The sequence below is a fragment of the Danio aesculapii genome, chromosome 6, assembly GCF_903798145.1.
Source record: "Danio aesculapii chromosome 6, fDanAes4.1, whole genome shotgun sequence".
In the NCBI taxonomy this organism is placed as follows: domain Eukaryota; kingdom Metazoa; phylum Chordata; class Actinopteri; order Cypriniformes; family Danionidae; genus Danio; species Danio aesculapii.
The window spans coordinates 51,628,083-51,647,269 of NC_079440.1; the positions used below are offsets into that span (position 1 = coordinate 51,628,083).

Genomic DNA, 19,187 nt, shown 5'->3' on the forward strand with positions numbered 1-19,187 from the left:
CACTGTCGCTTCTCATCCAACCTAATAAAGCTTGAGAGGTACTGCAAAGAGGAATAGGCAAAAATTCCCAAAGACAAGTGTGCCAAGCTTGTGACATCATATTCAAAAAGACTTGAGGCTGTAATTGCTGCCAAAGGTGCATCAACAAAGTATTGAGCAAAGGCTGTGAATTCTTTTGGACATGTGATTTTTCAGCTTTTTTATTGATAATAAATTTGCAAAAAATTCTAAAAATCATTTTTCACATTGTCATTATGGGGTATTGTGTGTAGAATTTTGAGCAAATAAATGAATTTAATCCATTTTGGAATAAAGCTGTAAGATGTGGAAAAAGTGGAGCGCAATGAACACTTTCCGGATGCACTCTATATGGTGTCATGGTTTTGTAATCAAAAATGGGAAGTTATAATGAAAGTCTATGGGGCTAAAACAGCCATAAACAGTAAATTAGGGAGAAAACATGAAAACCAATCAAAAACAATGCATCAAAGGCAATGTTGTTTCACGTGTCCAAGACTTTGATAAAAGGTTGAAAAAAATGCAGTCCACAATTACTTTTTATATTGAAAATGTGCCGTGTTGTGTGTGTTTTTCACCAAATCAGTGACATTATTTATGAATTTGGCAATTAAAGGATTAAAATCCTGTAAATTTCTAAACAATTTAGTAGTTTTGATCAGGACTGAGGTTGATTAACATAACAAAAGGGTAGTTAATTTGCCCCGAGTGTATCATTGAGTTTAAAAAAACAAAACAAAATAAAATCAAAGCATTTTCTCAAAATACGTGTCAAAACAATATTTGTGACCAAAAATTCTGCTAGCTGAAACAGAAAAAGTTATGACCATATTAAGACTCCAAATCAGCCCAGCGTGGATGAAATCATCCCCAACAGCACACACAGGTTAAAAATAGCACCTGCATGTGCATTGTGTCAACCATTATTATAACTGTTTAAATTTAGAAGCGTATTTCAACCTTAGCCAGAGATACAAAGTGCAGCACGTTGGTCGCTGACCTTTCTGGAGTTTTCACTTAATCTCATTGAGAATGAGTGTGGTTAGATTAGAAACTTCCAGGTATTTACTTTCATCTTACTCTGTAGGAAGAGGTTGGCGGTGTTGTAATCACAGTTAGGCTTCTTACACCAAACATGTAAACACACACTGTGCTTGACGACACCGTTAACAATGACAGGGTCTCTTTTGTAATGTGGAGAGAATTCTGGAAGGTTGTTTGCATTTCGTCTTTGTCCTGTTTCTATGCAATTATAATGCTAATCAGGACAATCAAAGGAAAGAGCTAACTAGTGTCTGGGAAAGTATCATTATAGTTTCTGTAATTGCTGGAGAAAATATAAACACTGTAAAACCCAACAGTCAACTTTATCAATTGAAATGAGTGTAGTTAACTCAAAATTGACTGAAAGTTAATTCTACTCATTTGAAAAGAGTTTTAAACTCAGTGTTGAAGGTAAAGAGTTAATTCAATACCTCATTACTTCAACTTAAATGGAGCAAGTTCACAGTACTCATATAGATTTGTTTTTTAACTTAAATGATTTGTAGCTTTCCTCAAACTGTTTGAGTTGCCTTAACTTATTGGGTTTTACAGTACTCAGTTGGTTTGAGTTCTCCTTTGTTGGGTTTTACTGTGCTCAACTTGCTTCTTTTACTCAAATGGATTAAGTTCACAATACTCATTAGGATTTGTTTTTCAACTTAAATGATTTGTTGCAATCGGTGTCCTCAAACGGCTTGAGTTACCTTAACTTATTGGGTTATACAGGGTACTAGTCTACATCGATCATTTTCAGCTTGTGTTTGTTTTTATAGAGACTGCTCAGATGAAACTTACATATCTAAAGTCAGTGGTAAATTAAACATTAATTGAGGCCTTGACACGAAGAACCATATTTTTTTACATTTTGAGTAATAAGACTTTTTGTTATTTGGATTGTGAAAATTATATTAATAATTTTATTTTACTTAAAGATAGACAACAAAATCTTCTCAAATCTAAGTAGATAACACTTTTCAGTGTCAGTATTAAAAATCAAAAGTTATTGTGATTTATATTTCTCAAATGTGGAAGAACGCTGTATGTCCAGTTAGTGTGGAATAACAGTATAACTCCAATTCATCAGATCAATTTAAATCATGCAAGATCTGATTCCTTTATCTTACTTTTTAAAACAGCAACAAACCTTAGGTTGATATCAGTGGTGTAAAGTAACTAATTACAACTACTCAAATTACTGTAATTGAGTAGTTTTTCTCAGGAATTGTCATTTACTAAGTAGTTTTAAAAACGTGTACTTTTACTTACCCTTGAGTACACTTTTAGTGCTGTATCTGTACTTTTACTTCACTACTTTCCTTTAACCTGCAGTCACTACTTTATTTTTTCTTGTCTATGGGAATTAGAAAAATCAGTCCTGCGAGTCCAATCAAATCACACATAGAAGGTGAATCGCATCATACTGAACTACCTCAAGACATGGGCGATTTATAATTGCAGCAAACTGTTTACAAGTATTAAAAGTGTCCAAGAAGATGTCCAAAATCGTTACACACATTGACCCAGAGACTGTTTAGATGCATGTCACTGATGAGAAGATGACGGATGTTTACTGTATGATGACCCAAATGGGCTTAAACACCCAGCAGGCACAAGACGTCAACATGATGTCAGATTGACGCTGTACCACGACGTCATGGGGACGTTGCATTTTGTTTGAAAATGAAAATCGAGTTGACGTCAGAACTTAACATCAGGCCAACGTCAATGTCCAGCGTCCAACCTAAAAATAACCAAATATCAACATCTAATTATGTAACAGCTTGACATTGTGTGGACGTTACCACTATTGACATTTATCATAAGTTGGATTTTGGTTGCCATACCTGATGAATAAATGTCAGCATTTGACGTCAATATGATGTTGGTTTTAGATGTTGCCTTGAAGTTGGATTTTGGTTACTTTTTTACCACCTAAAATCGACCAAATATCAACATCATTTGACGTCATTATTGGACATCAAAATAACATTGTCCTTAGACGCTGGTCACCTGACATTATGACCTAAGTCTAACCTAATAATAACAACGTCTTATGATGTTGTATGACTACTGGGCAATAACTAGATGCAATACAGAATATTACGTTTACACACATCCACTAATTACATGTAAACGCATCAGCTTTTAACAGCGTAATAATCACTACTCTTGCGGTAGATTTTTCCTTGGATTTTGTTCTCCATTTTGATTCAAATATGGTTTCCCAGCATCCCTCAAAGCCTTCCTTACTCTGAGCTTCCATTTGTTTATTTTGGCTCTCCTTTTTTTGCTGTGGATGTGCCTTTTAATGTCCAAAGCGGACATGACAGCAAGTGGCATCTTCATTCTTCTTAGTAGACATAAACATTTTTTCTGCGTGACACTATTTTAATGTTTAAAATTCTGATTTTTGGTTGCTTAAAAATATCCCCAAACTGTTTCTTAATTTAAAAGTAATTAAAGCAACATTTAGGTTTTCATTTCTTAAAAGATTGTAATATATTACTTTTTAAAGTAACTTTACACAACACTGGGTGTCCATGACTTCCGGTTTTTTTAATTCTTAAAACTGGTTTGGAGCAGGGTGAGGCTGAGTAAATGACAGAAATTATTGTGTGAACTGCCCCTTTAATACAGAAGAAGTACACACACTGTCATTCTTTTCTTGACATCTAGAGTTTTTAATGTATATAGAAAAATATGTAAATATTGTATATAATGACATATTAGTCTTATCGATGCTTTCTATTTTTACTCGTTCGTATTGTGTTCGTCACATGCTGAGCTTTTATTCTGTAAACGTCAACGAACAAAAATACCCTCAGCCTTCCATTTGGTGGATGTAATTTGACACCGCGTCCACACGCGCGCCTCGGCTTTGACTCATAGGAGGAGGTTCTTAGAACTGACTGGCGAATGAATTTGGTGTATGCAAATATATCGAAAATGATTGGACATTTAAGTCTACACCCTGCACGAAAGGCCCGCCTCCCAGGTTAAAACTGAAAGGAAATTTCCATTCAAACGCTCATTCAAATTTCTTCGTCAAGGAAGGTTCTGGTATACCGAGACTCGTAAGAATATTTCATTTCTGCTACTTTCTGAGGTAAGTTTTTTAGGGGAAATCTAGCATTATGTTTTAGTACTAAAATAGATTTACTATATTAATATAAAATGTTATACTGTAGAAGTGGGAATATTATGCAGCCAGCTTTCCACCCATATGCTTACCGGTATTATTTAATGTTAATCAGTTGGATCATAATATCGTAATATTTCTGTGATGGAGGTGTGTTCTGTCATATATTGTCACTTATTTTATCAGCTTTACGTTAGTTTGCCGTGTAACTAACCAGAAAATTAAACCGTTAGTCAAAACCCGGTAATTCATTTCCGCTTTTCTAGAAATGCTGACTGAATTTCCTTAACCGCCTTTTGAAGCTGCTTTTCATTCATTTGTAAGTGCATTTCCCTCTTTTTTGCAATGCACTATCATCATCATTATTATTATATAATTATAACAGTTTTTTTAGTACTTGCATCTTAAAATGCAACTGCTAGAAACATGTTAAAGTGTAACATATTTGTAAATAAAGAAAATCGCAATCGAAATAACGTAAAATACATGTTTATGCAAGCCTGATGGGCGTGTATGAAAGGAATGTTACTGAAGCATGTCAGGTTCTAAGTAAAGTAGATAAGGTAACATTCCTGTGAGGTGATCTGGCGAAATCCAACCCTAAAGTCCTTAAAACCGCAAACCTGTGCTATTCCTTCGGTTTATTTTGTTAAATTGCCAATCTTATTTGTATATTCGATACCTTGGCTTTTACAATAATATTAACGTCAATAAAAAGAAAAAAATTCAATAGAGGATATCCAGTTTCACTCACAGAGCCAAACCCCCTTTGAACACATGCGCAGTAGTGCAGAGATGCGCGCGCAGTTACACTAGCCGGAAGTGGCCCGTCCCTTTTGACCTTATGGGTCAGGAGTGTTTTGGACAGTGGATTAAAGCGTCATGAGATGCGTAGGATGAGCTTATGACAGTGAGTTGTAAGTTATTTTTTCCGGTTGTAAAGCTGTCTGTTAACAGCCGTCCCTGTGTTTTTCCATCAGATCTCTGCTACTGAAGTTCAGACTTCATTCACTCGATCACTTCAAGAAGCTCTCGTCAAACTTTCCATTTTCATCACACCGCTGAAGTTTTACCATGTCTCAACAAATCAGGTAACATTATGAGAGAGACTGTAAATTATTAATATATAATGGTTTATTGAATTAATTTGTGTATTTTAATTTCTCGGGTTGAATGTCTTTATTTGATATTAATGTTCAACTAAAGCACCCTCAAGTGTATTGTATTAGTACATAAAGACAAATGTTCACTACTTTTGTTATTTTGATTATTAATTTATCGGACAAGTCTCATACAAGTATAGTTAATTGTAAATATTATTTTATAATATTATTTTCAACATTTAATTTCTCAATAGAAAGCATGTAAGTTTAATGACTTGATAAATGACAAACTTCAGATTTCCTTTTTTTTTAGTAGTTAAATGTTTGGTTGTAGCTTTTAAAGTTTTTTTAATAGTTAAATGTTCCACTTTTTAATGTTTTTCTTTTTTAATGGCATTTTTATATTAATGAGTTTTTTGTTGACATTTTAAATGGTTAATTTCTTTTATCTATAATTGTTTATTGTTATTTATTATTTTTATTATGTTCGATTGAATGTAACAAGCTACACTGAATTTATTTAAAGGTCATTATTTATTTGAAGTAGTTAAATGTATTTAATTTTTAGAGAGTGTATGTATTTTTAAAATCAGTGCATTCGACAAGTTCACATAGTCCCTTTAAAATTTATTACATTCAACATAAATGAAATGATTAAATCTCCACTAAGACTTTAATTAGTTTATTTTTAGTTTCTCAGCTTGAATGTCTCTTGATATTAATGATTTAACTAAAGTATCCTTAAGTTTATTGTATTATTACATACAGATGTTCACTTTTGTTATTTTAAAGATTAATTTAATCGACTTATTTATATTTCATTTATTTAGAAGTCTTTAAGTACTTAATTGTAAAGGGTTTTTTTTTCAACATTTTGATTTCTCAATAGAGAGCTTTTTTTTTGACTATTGGTTAATAATAGTAGTTAAATGTTTGGTTATAGCTTTTAAAGTTAAATTTATTAGTTAAATGTTCCCCTTTTTAAATTTTACTTTATTAATGGCTTGAATTTGATTGTACATATTTAAAATAGTTAATTTCTTTACTATATCCATAGTTCATTATTATTGTTATTATTATTATGTTCTTTTGTTTTAACTTGACAAGCTATTTTGAGTATTTTATGTACTTTAAGTAGTTTAAATGTTTAGTGTTTTTATTCATAGAATGTAAAATAATGTAAATATTAGAAGTGTGACGAGACGCTTACTCGACGAGACACGAGATTGGGTTCACGAGAACGAGACAAGATTTTTTACCCTATTTTTAAGAAATCCTCAATGATGAAATGTATGAATGGAAAATAGTCTTTTATGGAACAAAAAACTTGTAATGAATGTTGTTTTTTTTATTATTATTATTACAGAATTCTGTTCAGTTAAGGACATGCAAACACTGCAAAATATTTTGCTAATAGCCTATGTGAATGGCAAATACTTTCTGTTTGAGTTTGACAATTTTCCATATAATCCCTTTTAAAATGATTACATCCACTATTTATTTGATGTAATTCAATTTTTAGTGGGATTTTTGTACATAGTTAGACTTCTGGCTCTGTTATTTAGCATTTTTCTGTTTTTTTTTTCTTATACTTCAGACATACCTTCATTTTATTAATAATATATAAATATTTTTTATCTCCCTCTAGCCTCCCAGCCAAACTGATCAATGGTGGCATTGCTGGCATCGTTGGGGTCACTTGCGTGTTTCCCATCGATTTAGCCAAGACCAGACTCCAGAACCAAAGACAAGGCCAGCAAGTCTACAAGAGCATGTAAGTGCTTAAAACACCTCTCAATGCTTCAAACCTTTACATTCACAAATACACTGGCATAGCTCAATGTCAGTTCTCACTTTGATTTGATAAGCTGACTTGCACTGCTGGCTAATCCTTCTGGAATGTGTGATGCAGTCAGACGTTAGTTTCCGCCTGACGTGACGCTCTAGCCACTATGGTCACTGCATAGGCTTATAAGGATTAAGGCCAGACTGTGTCCAGTAAATGATGTAAACACGTACTGGACACACCGCACATAGTGAGCACACCACACGTGACTTTTGTTGCCAATAGAGGTTACCTTCATTCGTAATAACAGATCGCTTTTCGTAAACAAGAACATTAAAATAATCACAAAAGTAAAAGAGATAAGTAATAAAACTGATTTAAAGTTTACGTGAAGTGCTTTGAAATATGTATTTTTATTCAATGTTTGATGTAATTTCAACCGAAACATAAAAAGAGAGTGGGACAAAGTGTAGCCACTCCCACTTTTTAAAAACAACCAATAGCGTTTTGTTTTATCACCGCTCTGCCAGTGAGAGCGGTTGAGCTCAATTGCATCAAATGAGAAGTGTCTTGAAGTGGGCGAGGCATGTCAAATACTAGACAGCATTTGATTGGTAATATGAAGTGAGGTGAATAAAACCGTTGATCCATTTAGGCGGAAGAGACAAACTAGAAGCTTTACATGTTTATATAAGTTTTATATCTTCTAAAGATGAATTTTGTCACTGTTTTGGAGCACACTAGCTTATAGATATCTTAAGAAATAACAATAGTGAAACTAACATCTAAACTACTTAATTTTAATTTCATGGGACCTCTTAAATAAATGTATATAAATAAATGTATTGGAAGAAAAATAGACTCATGTTAACATATTTGTTTGTCTCTCAGGATTGACTGCCTCATCAAAACCGTACGAACTGAAGGATACTTTGGCATGTATAGAGGTAAGATTCACTCTATTGACATGTTAGATTAGCATAGACTCTTAAATGGCATGATGGGTACACCTGAATAGACCTGAGGGAATCCAGTCCATGGTTTTGGAGAATGAATTAGAGTAGATTGGCTGACGATGGATAATTGTAACTATTTTTTGGGCTCTTTGTCGCAGTGAAATGGCAATATTGATGCATTACTAAATGTCAAAAGCATTTTGGTCAACTCTATCTTATATTAGAGGCTTGTAAATGGCCAAACTAACAGCCTAGAGTACAATATATCCCTTATTTTTAGCCCTCTGATTCATGTGTATTTTAAGCATTTAGGGTTGTATGTAAGTCCTTTTTGTGTGCTTTTTATATATTTGAATCTCATCCATAAATCTATATGAGTATCTTAGAATGGGTATGGATTTTAACACACAAGATCAAACTCCATTATTTTAACATAGTCTGGGTCAGCTTGCACATTATTAAAGTATGAATTTAGACAATAAATCCTAGTTTTAATTCATGATTGCATGTATTAAACGTGTAACTGCTGATCCACCTTCCTAATGTTTACCATTTATCTTCTATTTTTAATGAGGCAAATAATACATTTAGCAAGAAATTGTTTTTGAATTCAGTAATCCCCTCAAATAAATAAATGTTTCTAATTAATAATGCATCAGAGGGTAAAAATGAAGCAAGTCATACATGTTGTTAATACATCTGGTAGATTTGGCTTGAGTTGTTCTACTATAAGTGTCCTTGAAGAGTGTTTGGAGATTGGAGTCGGTGTTTTGTGCCGGGTCTCCGTTTCTGTGAGGAATGCTGTTGTTTGCATCTGTGTTTTTCATGTTACAGACATGGGTCCCCGCTGGGATAATGAAGGCTAGCCGATAAGGCGCAGCCACGCTGGAGGCAAATCATTTATCATGGTTCTTACCCACTCTGCTTTATTACAATTAGGCACCAACTTTATTTTTATTTATTTATTTATTTAGATAATTGTTGTATAATATTCCATTTATTTTGCTGCTTTTTTTTTCTAGTCTAATTTATTTAGTTTTTCATCTTCCACTTTCTTTACTCTCCTTGCTCTCGTCTCATTCAGTACTAACCCATCTTGCCATGTTCTGTTAACATCTAGAATATTTTGGATATTTTTCACTATCACTTACTTTCATTGTCTGTTCTGTCTTTTAAGATCAGTTTGTAATTCAAGACATTGATATCTTAAAATAACATGGTCTTAGTTAGGACTGGGCAGTATGAAAATATTTTATCCAACTCCTTATAAAGTAATTTATATAATGGCATGTTTGTTACAGTGCCATAACGTTTTTAATAATGTAGTGAGCCAAAATGCCTCACAAATGAAGGGAATGCTTTGACATAAAATTAGTAGCTTTTAATTTGTCGTTCGAAAAACTTATATGACCTTAAAAGGGCTGGTGGAAGTGTAAAAAAAAAAAAAAAAAAAGGTTTTCATTTCTGTTAAACGTTTTAAGTTTCAGTACATGACAAATGTAATTAAGCAACATTTGAATCCACACAGTGGTTAAGTTGCTCTGTTAATGCCACAGTTAGCACATTTAAGACATGGCTAACTGATTGACTATGTTCTGAGATATTAGACTACTGTTTTTTTTACTGTAGACCAATTTAATGCTACCTTAACAGCTCCGCAAACTCTTTAATTTGGCACCTTTCTGGCCATGCTTCTATTGAGTATATTGTCATACTACACAGCCCTAAGGTCAGTCTCTTTCTGGAATGTGCCTGCATTCACTTGTCTCACTATATTCATCTCCATATTCTGCCTATTTCTGTAAAACCTGTTTGTTATTTTGTTTTATTTTTTGTTTTCACATTATGTCAAATCCCCCTCCATCATCATCTTACAGTTCTGTCAAAAGCTTTGCTTATTTTTACAGTCTGTTAGTGGCATTTTTGTCTTCCTACTGTTTGAATGGTATTTGATAAGGTCATGTTGTACATTTATATCTGGTTTGATGGTGGTGGGGAATGTGTGTTTGCTGCTGATCTGTGATCAGTTGTGGTGTGGTTTTCTTTAACCCTTTGTTTGTTTGTCTTTTAGGAGCTGCGGTTAATCTTACCCTGGTCACTCCTGAGAAGGCCATCAAACTGGCAGCGAATGACTTCTTCAGGTGCCACCTCTCTAGAAATGGGTACGTTTGCTTCTACTGCATTTGAAGAAGCGTTGAAAAGGGCTGAGGAACATCTGTGCTTTAGTCTAAAGCTGTATTGGCCTGTTTGTTACAGGAGAGGGCTGACCGTATTTAAAGAGATGTTGGCTGGATGTGCTGCTGGCATGTGCCAGGTTATCATTACTACTCCAATGGAGATGCTGAAAATTCAACTGCAGGATGCTGGGAGGCTCGGTAGGTTCCGTTGCTGATTGGTGCAGAAATTGTTGAATTTACAATAATTTGTGCCTTTTTTTTCAAAACACCCCTTTATTGTGAAATTTATGTATTTATTTATTTATTTATTTTAGTAATTACCGACATTACCTAATTTTTTAGTATGCAAATTCTCTGAATGATGTCTACATTTACATTTAGTAGACACTTTTATCCAAAGCGACTTTCAAATGAGGACAAGGAAGCAATTTACACAACTATGAGCAACAGTGAATAAGTGCTATAGGCAAGTTTCAGGTGTGTAAAGTCTAAGTAGCAAAGCATTAGTAATGTTTTTTTTTTTTGAGAGAGAGAGAGTACAGTTAGTGGTATAGCCAGAGAGGCAGTTACAGACATGATCATTGAATGTCTCTGTTGTAATCTGTTTTACTAGAATGTACAGTAGTCTACTTTGCAGATCTACATGGCTGGATAGAGAGAGCTTTATGTAAACAAACACATTTTTTTAGGCCTAGTGTTTAATATAAACCAAACTGGAGATGTTATGTTTACCGCTTCCATAACTGCGAGGATGAATTCAACATAAAACTGAAGTGTTTTCACAGCAGACACACTATTATTGTAGGACCTCGATGACAACTCAACCCTAGGGAGTTTTCAGTAAGTCGCAGGTAGTCAGCAGTTGGACTGTTGTGAAAATTGACCTCTGAATACGGAAACCAGACAATAGTACAGTATGCATCTTACAACATCGAGATACAGCAGACAAATAATCACAGCTCGCATCTAAGCGGGTGGTTTTCCTTCAACTGTGCTGGAATGCGCGATTCTGGGAACCCCTCAGGCCTTAATTTGGCCTGGGTTCAGGTCTTCAAAAGAGGATGTTTTATTAGGAAATGTACAGTAGAATGTACACTATTGATTAATACCTATTTTTGTCCTAGGACAGTTTTTAAAATCTTTTTTGATCCTCTTCAAATGTTGACCACTGTATATCAAAGGCATCTCCACCCTATTATGTAATTACCCAGAGCAATAGTCGTTTTTCCAGATCGTTCACTTTTGGTAAACTGCTAACTTGTGTATTCATTTGTTTGTTGTTCTTTAATATTGAAATGTTCTTGCCATGAAAATAGCCTTGGTTGCTGACATGGCAATAAATAAAACATACATTACATTTTGGCAAACTGCTGAAATGAGCATTTTTTTTTTTGTTTGTTTTTTTTGACTTGGCTTTGTTCAGTGATCTCACTGAAAGTGTTTCACCTTTACGGTACCCACTGAGATGTGTTGAGTTATGCGAGAATAACTTTTGTGATCCTCATATTCCCAGCTGCCCAGCAGAGAAAGCCAGGCCTGATTCCTCCCACCAGACTGGCTGCAAACACTGTGCTGAGCCGCTCCTACAACGTGGTCCCCAATCCATCAGTCAGAGCCGTTTCTGCAACCCAGATCGCCAGAGAGCTGCTGCACACTCAGGGCATTCAGGGGCTCTACAAGGGTCTCGGAGCAACTCTGCTGAGGTGATGCATGCTAAAACCTCAACTCCAAATGTCAAGCTGCACACTGATGAGGGCGTAAATTAACCAGTGGTCTTTTTTCACTCTTTTAGAGATGTGCCTTTCTCGATCGTCTACTTCCCTCTCTTTGCAAATCTGAATAAGCTGGGCAAACCCTCCCCTGATGAGGCGGCGCCATTTTATTGGTCCTTCATCTCTGGATGTGTTGCAGGCTCAACGGCTGCGGTTGCTGTCAATCCATGTGATGGTAAGAGGATTTTTTTTCTCCCCCTTTTTATTTAGGTCTTTATCAATGAAGTGCTCACCCACTTTGTTTTTGTTTGGCTTTAATGTGTAATTTATTTCAACAAAAAATAATGTCATGTTTCTATATTCAACTCTTAAAAATAAATGTTTGTTCATATAAAGAGAAGATGAAGGATGACACATTTAAGATGCAAAAAGTTTCTGTATTTGAATGTTAATAAGAAGGTTGGGGCTCTATCCATCCATGTATACATACACATTTTGTTTTATTTTTTATTTGTTTTGATTCATTTGGTTTTTTTTTTTATTTATTATCTTTAATTATTTCTTATTCATTTATTAATATTTTTTTAATCTATTATGTTTTTGTTGATTATTTAAAATTTTTATTGTTTTATTTCTATTTATTTTTATTTGTTTTTATGCATTTGTTTATTTTATTTATTATCTTTAATTATTTATTTTTATTCATTTATTATTATTTTTTAATCTATGTTTTTGTTGATTTAAATTTTTTTATTATTTGTTGTATTTATATTTATTTTTATTTGTTTTTATTCATTTATATGTATTTATTTGATGTATTTGTATTTATTTTTTATAGTTTTATTATTTAATTATTTATGTTTTATTTATTGTTAATTTACTTTTACATGTATTATTAGTATTATTTAAAAATTATAAATTTTTGTTATTTTTTATTAGTTTATTATTGTTATTTATTATTTTTTTTATTGATATATTTTATTTATTTTTTGCGTTATATATATATATATATATATATATATATATATATATATATATATATATATATATATATATATATATATATATATATATATATATATATATATATCATGTATAAATAATTATTATTTAGTTATTTTTTAAAATTGACTTTATTATTAGTATTGTTATTATTGTTTTTATTTGTTTCTCTAAAATACTGTAACAAAATGCATCTGATATAATATGTAATTTACCACACTTGTAAATGCACTGGAAAAGTGATTGATGCTTAAATTTGATTCTGGAAAAGGTGTAAGAACCCTGACGCTAACTATTGTTGTTTCTGTGCAGTGGTAAAGACCAGACTACAGTCTCTGAGCAAAGGAGCCAATGAGGAGACCTACAGCGGCATCGTTGACTGTTTCAGGTGATTGATCAACCCTTTTTATTCTTATGTTACCACTAAACAGATCTCTAGTTGTGGAATGTGTTAGTTTATCAGCTGCTCTGCTTATTTCTTCCCTTCTACAGTAAGATCATGCGTCGTGAAGGCCCGTCCGCTTTCCTGAAGGGCGCGGGCTGCAGAGCGCTAGTCATCGCGCCACTCTTCGGCATCGTGCAGGTCATGTACTTCCTCGGCGTGGGAGAGTTTATCATGAGCCAGACGCAGCTAAAGCTAATCTCCGACTGAACACACATTGCTACCTCAGAGCGTGTGGCAGCTACGCAAGAGACTGTACATTACACAACAGAAGATAAACATTAATCAAGATGGCGGAGGAGATGCTGAGAGAACGGCAGCTTCTGCTCTGGTTTGCGTTCCTGTGAGTTTTTAAACCAGCCTTACCGCACTTCCTCTATGGTTTACAGGCTTATCTGATGAGCCGTGCTGAGCCAGCATTTTGCACTTGTTGGTAAGGGATGTGTCTGGAGGAGCGAGAGAGAGCGCTTTAACACGTGATTATGTTTTCTACAAGCATATGTGAAAGTTTCCCCTCAGTGAGGGAGACTGGTGTCGCCGTCAAAGACACCGACTTCTTTCTTTTCTCTCTCTTTTCCATCTGTTCTCTTTGTACAAACTCTTTTTGTATTGAAATCTGTTTCTCACAATTCATTTTTGTCTGTCTTTCTCTGTTTTCGTCACTGTTTTCAGTGTCTAAACTTGAATCGAGTTACTTGAAATGCTTTTAAAGCCTTCAGAGTTTGTAACTCTCTAGTTTTAGGGAATGTCATTGACTATTCTGTTTGGTACCATCAGATGCGCGCACACACACACACACACACACACACTCTTTCTTGTTATATTTTAGTTAGTAAAAAGAACTGATGTGGGTGAAAGTGTGTGAGGTGCAGTCTAAAATTCAGGATTATTTTAATGACTACCGAAAACAGGCATTTGATGCATATCGTATTTATGCAAGATTTTGTCACTTTGAAGACATGCTATTATTATTATTATTGTTATTTTCCATTACATGGACCAGTATGTTACAACTGTAGCTTTCTGGGATCTTCAACCACCACAGCATTGGTCATTTTTCCTGTTTTTAGGTCATGTGTTTGTCTTAAAGGTGCAGTATGTAAGTTTGACACCCAGTGGTTAATCTGCGTATTTCATTCCTAGATTAAAACCGATCGATGACACCAACAGGAACGAGTCTGATTTAAGTCGTGTGCTAAATAAATGCAACAGCATGCAATAGAAGGAATATTTTCAAGAGTAAAAAGTTTTTGTTCCAACAATCATCTTAGAAACGGCTTTTATTTCTTGCAGCTGAACAACAGAAAACTTACAGTGAATAAAGCACATGAGGTGTAGCTGAGCTGGTCAGTGTTAAATGCTAATCATGTAAATTTGAATGCTATTTTACATGACATTTATTGCCATCCTACTGAAAGCAGAGGCAGATAGTTCACATCAGATCTTGAAAATAAAATAAACCGTTTGAAATGGAACTTCATTTCAATCCAACAACTATCAGTGATTCAGCATCTACATTTAATAATGTTGTTTGATCTGTATTAATTAGCTTATAAGCCTTCCCATTTTGTTGGAGTGCTGTGAGTGCACTATTCTGTGCTTCTGAATGGCTGTACTTCAATTTCTGTTGTGTTTTGTCTGGTGCAAACAAATTGTTTATCACTGCAAATCTCATCATGTAGTGTGTTGCTAGGTTACACTGTAACCTGCTCACCTAATGCCAGTAATATTCCTATTATTTGCTAATTAATAACCTCATGTGGAACTCTGAATCTGCGACTCATTTCGGAGGCTGCTACTGTCCACCGGAGGTCACATTTTGGTCACGAGCGCATTCTTTAAGAGCCTTCCAGACTGAATGTATGAAATAAGCTGTTTTCCACCAAGGCAACCCATGTGCTGAAACATGATTGGCCAAACTGGCATTGGGTGGGTTAATAAAACCAAAGCATAGACAGATGTTCCGGCACATTACACACGTTTTCAAAGCAGAACATCTGACTTCAGCAGTGTTTTTCAGCTACACAAGAATGTTCACTGAGCATGTTTCTTAAATATCTGCAAACATATGATGTTTTTATGCTTTAGAAGAGTCAAAAACGTACATACAGCACCTTTAAATGGACTGATGGGCAAACTCTTGTCAGTTTGAGGGACCCGGCCTGTTTATTTGTGTCTACAGTATTAACATTAACACATTAATTCCTGTTCTGTTGAAATGGTAATAATCAACACTGCAAAAATAAAACCCAGTCAACTGTGTGTTTGTGTGAGCTGTTTTATTGTTCGAGGTTTTCAACCTTTTCACCATATTTCCTCATTTTAAAGCTATTTACATGCAACGCTGTAAAAAAAAAAAAAGTAGAGTAACCCAAACTGCAAACATGTTTATAATGGAGTTTTCGTCAGTTATAAAGGCACATGACAACTAGTGGGTCAAATATTACTCAACTCACAGAAGCAAAAGACAGAAAAGGAAAGAAGATATGTTTGATCTCCCAATAATAAACTGCTGCTTCAACTTTAACAGATGCAAAATCAGCCACTTGTGGAAAATAACATGCATTACCCAGGAGCCTCGTCTGGCCGTTCTCAAGCCAAGGCTTTGGACATGAACGCCAGTTTATGCACAACCTTTTATAAACAAGGCCCCAGAGTTGCACACCAAACAAAAACATTACATGAGCGATGCTTGAAAGTCAAAAGGAGTCACGCTTTTTTTTTTTTGATGGACCAGCATATTTTGAAGTTGGAGTAATCGCAATAAATATCACAGTATTAATAAAAAATAAACAGCAATATTAGTTTTTTTTTTTATTTCATGTCCCCCTTACTAAATGTAACAAATTACTCTTGGCAGCGTCTTAAACCGCTATTTAGATGTCTCATAGTCCATATTTTTCTTTATTAATATTAACCAATCACCTATTAAATACCTGCAACATCCTAAATAACATCGTTCTGATTAAAAACGTTCACAAAACGAACAAAAGCAAGTGTTTTACTCTGAGTCCATGTTGACTTGAGGCATCTTTCTCACACTCAATCTTTGGCTTCATTCAGTATCTATATATGATGAGGCAAAATTACAAGAACCAATTATTAATAACCAGCGAAACACAATAAACATCTGACCCATCATCTAATATCACTGAAAACGGTCTAGTTCACACAATAAATAATTAAAACAAGAGGAAAAGCAGGTGATCAGTGAAAAGCGTATTTACATCAGTGAGTAAAAGTCCAAAAAACTAATTTAAGACACACACACACACACACACACACACAAAATCTCTATATTAAAGGCATATTTCACCCCAAAATTGACCAGAAAACCAAACAGAATGCTGTTTACTTCATTATCCACAGACTAGCCAAGATGTTGGTTTATCTTTAGTAGAACAGAAATGATTTTAGGGTAAAACCTCTTCATAAAATGGCACTTTAATGCTAATAAACATAATCAGTCATTGTGTTTGGCCTATATAATTGATCTTTCACCTCAAATCAAGAACTAAAAATCTACATTTAAAAAGTCATCTACATACTGGAAGCCATTTTGGGTGAACTGTCCCTTTAAGAGAGATCATATTAAATCAAATAAAAGTACTGTGCTGTGTAGAACGTTCCCCGTGTGCTGCTTCAGTAATAAATAATGGAAGAGGAAATAAAAGTACTGGTTAATGTGGTTACAGTAGGCGTCCATGCAGTGGAGCTGATCTTCAGTGCAGGAACAGAAAGACAGAAAGGATCAGAGACAGAATGCTGAACGCCGCACGACCTCATGGGAGATCCGGATGAGGTCACTGGGCTCTGAAACAGTCCGAGTGGGCGAGCCGGGGGAACCAGACGGGCCTAGATGACCTCTCTGCTGTTTCTGATGGCGCAGCATAAGACCATGCTGAAGATCATGCCGATCACCTGCACAACACACACACACACACACACAGATCATGAACACAGGAACATGATAGCAGTACGAGTGTCATGCATATTACACGGCTGTCCATATCCTGGACCAGGCCGAATCCTGAGCAGCTACTGTGATGGTCATGGAAGAGTGGAGAACATGTCTGGAATACTCGATTCTGATTGGTCAGTCATTAAATGATGTTATTGTGAAATAACAACTGCTAAACAACACAGCTTCTGTTCAGACGGCTTCCGGAATATTGTGCTGGTGACCAATAAGCAATTGCAGCGTCACTGTTATAGGCAGAACTTGGAGAAGGAAGTAAATCAGGTGTGCTGAGCAGACAAAGAACCCGAACATGTTGAAAAGTTAAAGTTATCTGCTAACGTTTATATGCCGAACAATTCGACAGCCGATGTAATATAGTTGTGTGTGTACAGTATGTAAGTGGATTTGGTTTGATTGATGTAAATGTCTGGTTATTTCATATCGCGGGTGAAATCCATCATAGCGCCATAACGCAGTTATAATTTGATGATGGATGATGATTAAGCTTGCTTTCATGTGCAATATTCTTAATGCAAGTAATCTAAATGCTTTATATGGATAAATGCGAATGTTTCATCGAGTTATTTGCCACTTTTCTGTTTATTCTATCATTGAAAACAAGCCTCAGTCATGTTAGCGCCCTCTTGTGGACAGTCAGGGAACGACTGCTCCAATTATTTGCACACACATGGTGTGCTGAGCAAGGTTATTATTGTTAAAAAAAAGAAAACTAGAATTGAAAATAATTTTCGTTAACTGAAATTAAAAAAACTGTTTTTTTATTTTTTTAAACTGGAACTAACTGAAATCGTTGTATGTACAAGCAAAACTAACTCAAACTAACTAAAATTATAGCAAAAACATCCTTCGTTTTCATCTTTGTAAATGTATTTAGAACAGAGAATTTAGATTTAAATTTAATTCAGAAGTATTTAGAACCCGTACGGCACTTCAGAGTCTGTGATGCTATTAACCAGATTAAGCCGGTCCTCCTCCAGTCATTGCTCCCACGACAAAAACAATGAGTGGACATGAGAGCAGCGTGGTGACAACATTAAAAACGACCCAAGCAGACACTTAAAAGTAACACAATTGTGCCCAATAATGGGTATCTGTATTAGTGAGGCCGAACGAATCGTGAACCAGTTGAACTAATTCACCAAATCAAACTGAATCATTTGAAATGATTCACGTCTCCAGTAACGTTAAGCACTTACAACACGTTAAGCACTCCACAAACAACTTACTCCTTAACATGCCTGATAGCCCCTGTGATTCTAAATAAACCATACTGGGTTAATCAGTTATTACAACAGTACACTGAGATCAGATTTGAGAAGCGGTGAACCAATATTACTGCGCATGCGTGATTCAGTGAACCGAACACAAACAGTACATGACAGCCTGCTGTGACTGAAGCACAGTTAAACCGAGGGCTTAAATGAGAAGCTCTGTTGAAACACAAGTTTATTTCTTAACAGAAAGTCTTAAAGGAATTTAAATAAGCGAGTTATGCTTCAGTTGGGTTGCAAAACGTAATTGTAAGAACGTTTCAGATCATGACGATGTTTTACCTGACTGAAATTATGATGGCTGACTATATATTTTTGTAAGTTAAGTCCGAACTTGGGAAGATTGTCACTAAAAATCTGGTTCGCTTTAAAGATCCAAACTTCCATCACTTGCATACATATTTTATTTAAGGCTGCTATCTTGTGGGCTGTTGTATTTGAGGATGGGCAGATAATGGGTAATTATTATGGGTAGATAATAGTGTTCTCATGTCAAAAAATGTAGCCTTTGGTTGAGCTTTTATTATAAAATATTTATTCAAATTTTATACAAAT

General features: G+C 34.7%; 2 protein-coding genes across 2 annotated transcripts in view; one reads left to right on the plus strand and one right to left on the minus strand.

Annotated features, from left to right (window-relative positions):
- The first annotated feature begins 4,088 nt into the window (after positions 1 to 4,088).
- slc25a55a (solute carrier family 25 member 55a) lies at positions 4,089 to 15,641 on the plus strand. Its single transcript, XM_056460474.1, has 10 exons — positions 4,089 to 4,168; positions 5,182 to 5,292; positions 6,953 to 7,078; positions 7,982 to 8,037; positions 10,118 to 10,208; positions 10,303 to 10,421; positions 11,737 to 11,926; positions 12,016 to 12,170; positions 13,250 to 13,325; positions 13,430 to 15,641. Exons 2-10 carry the CDS (start codon positions 5,276 to 5,278, stop codon positions 13,587 to 13,589), a joined length of 990 nt encoding a protein of 329 aa, XP_056316449.1. The 5' UTR covers positions 4,089 to 4,168; positions 5,182 to 5,275; the 3' UTR covers positions 13,590 to 15,641.
- Positions 15,640 to 19,187, minus strand: part of tspan2a (tetraspanin 2a) — a 41,500-nt gene continuing 37,952 nt past the window's right edge. The window contains exon 8 of the mRNA XM_056460475.1: positions 15,640 to 17,300. Within this exon, the coding sequence (XP_056316450.1) occupies positions 17,235 to 17,300 (66 nt within the window). The 3' untranslated portion in view covers positions 15,640 to 17,234. The remainder of the gene's footprint in view (positions 17,301 to 19,187) is intronic.

Coding starts and splice junctions, on each gene's coding strand:
- slc25a55a (XM_056460474.1), top strand. Junction 12,171..13,249: donor TGCTGTCAATCCATGTGATG/GTAAGAGGATTT, acceptor GTTTCTGTGCAG/TGGTAAAGACCAGACTACAG. Junction 13,326..13,429: donor GGCATCGTTGACTGTTTCAG/GTGATTGATCAA, acceptor TCCCTTCTACAG/TAAGATCATGCGTCGTGAAG.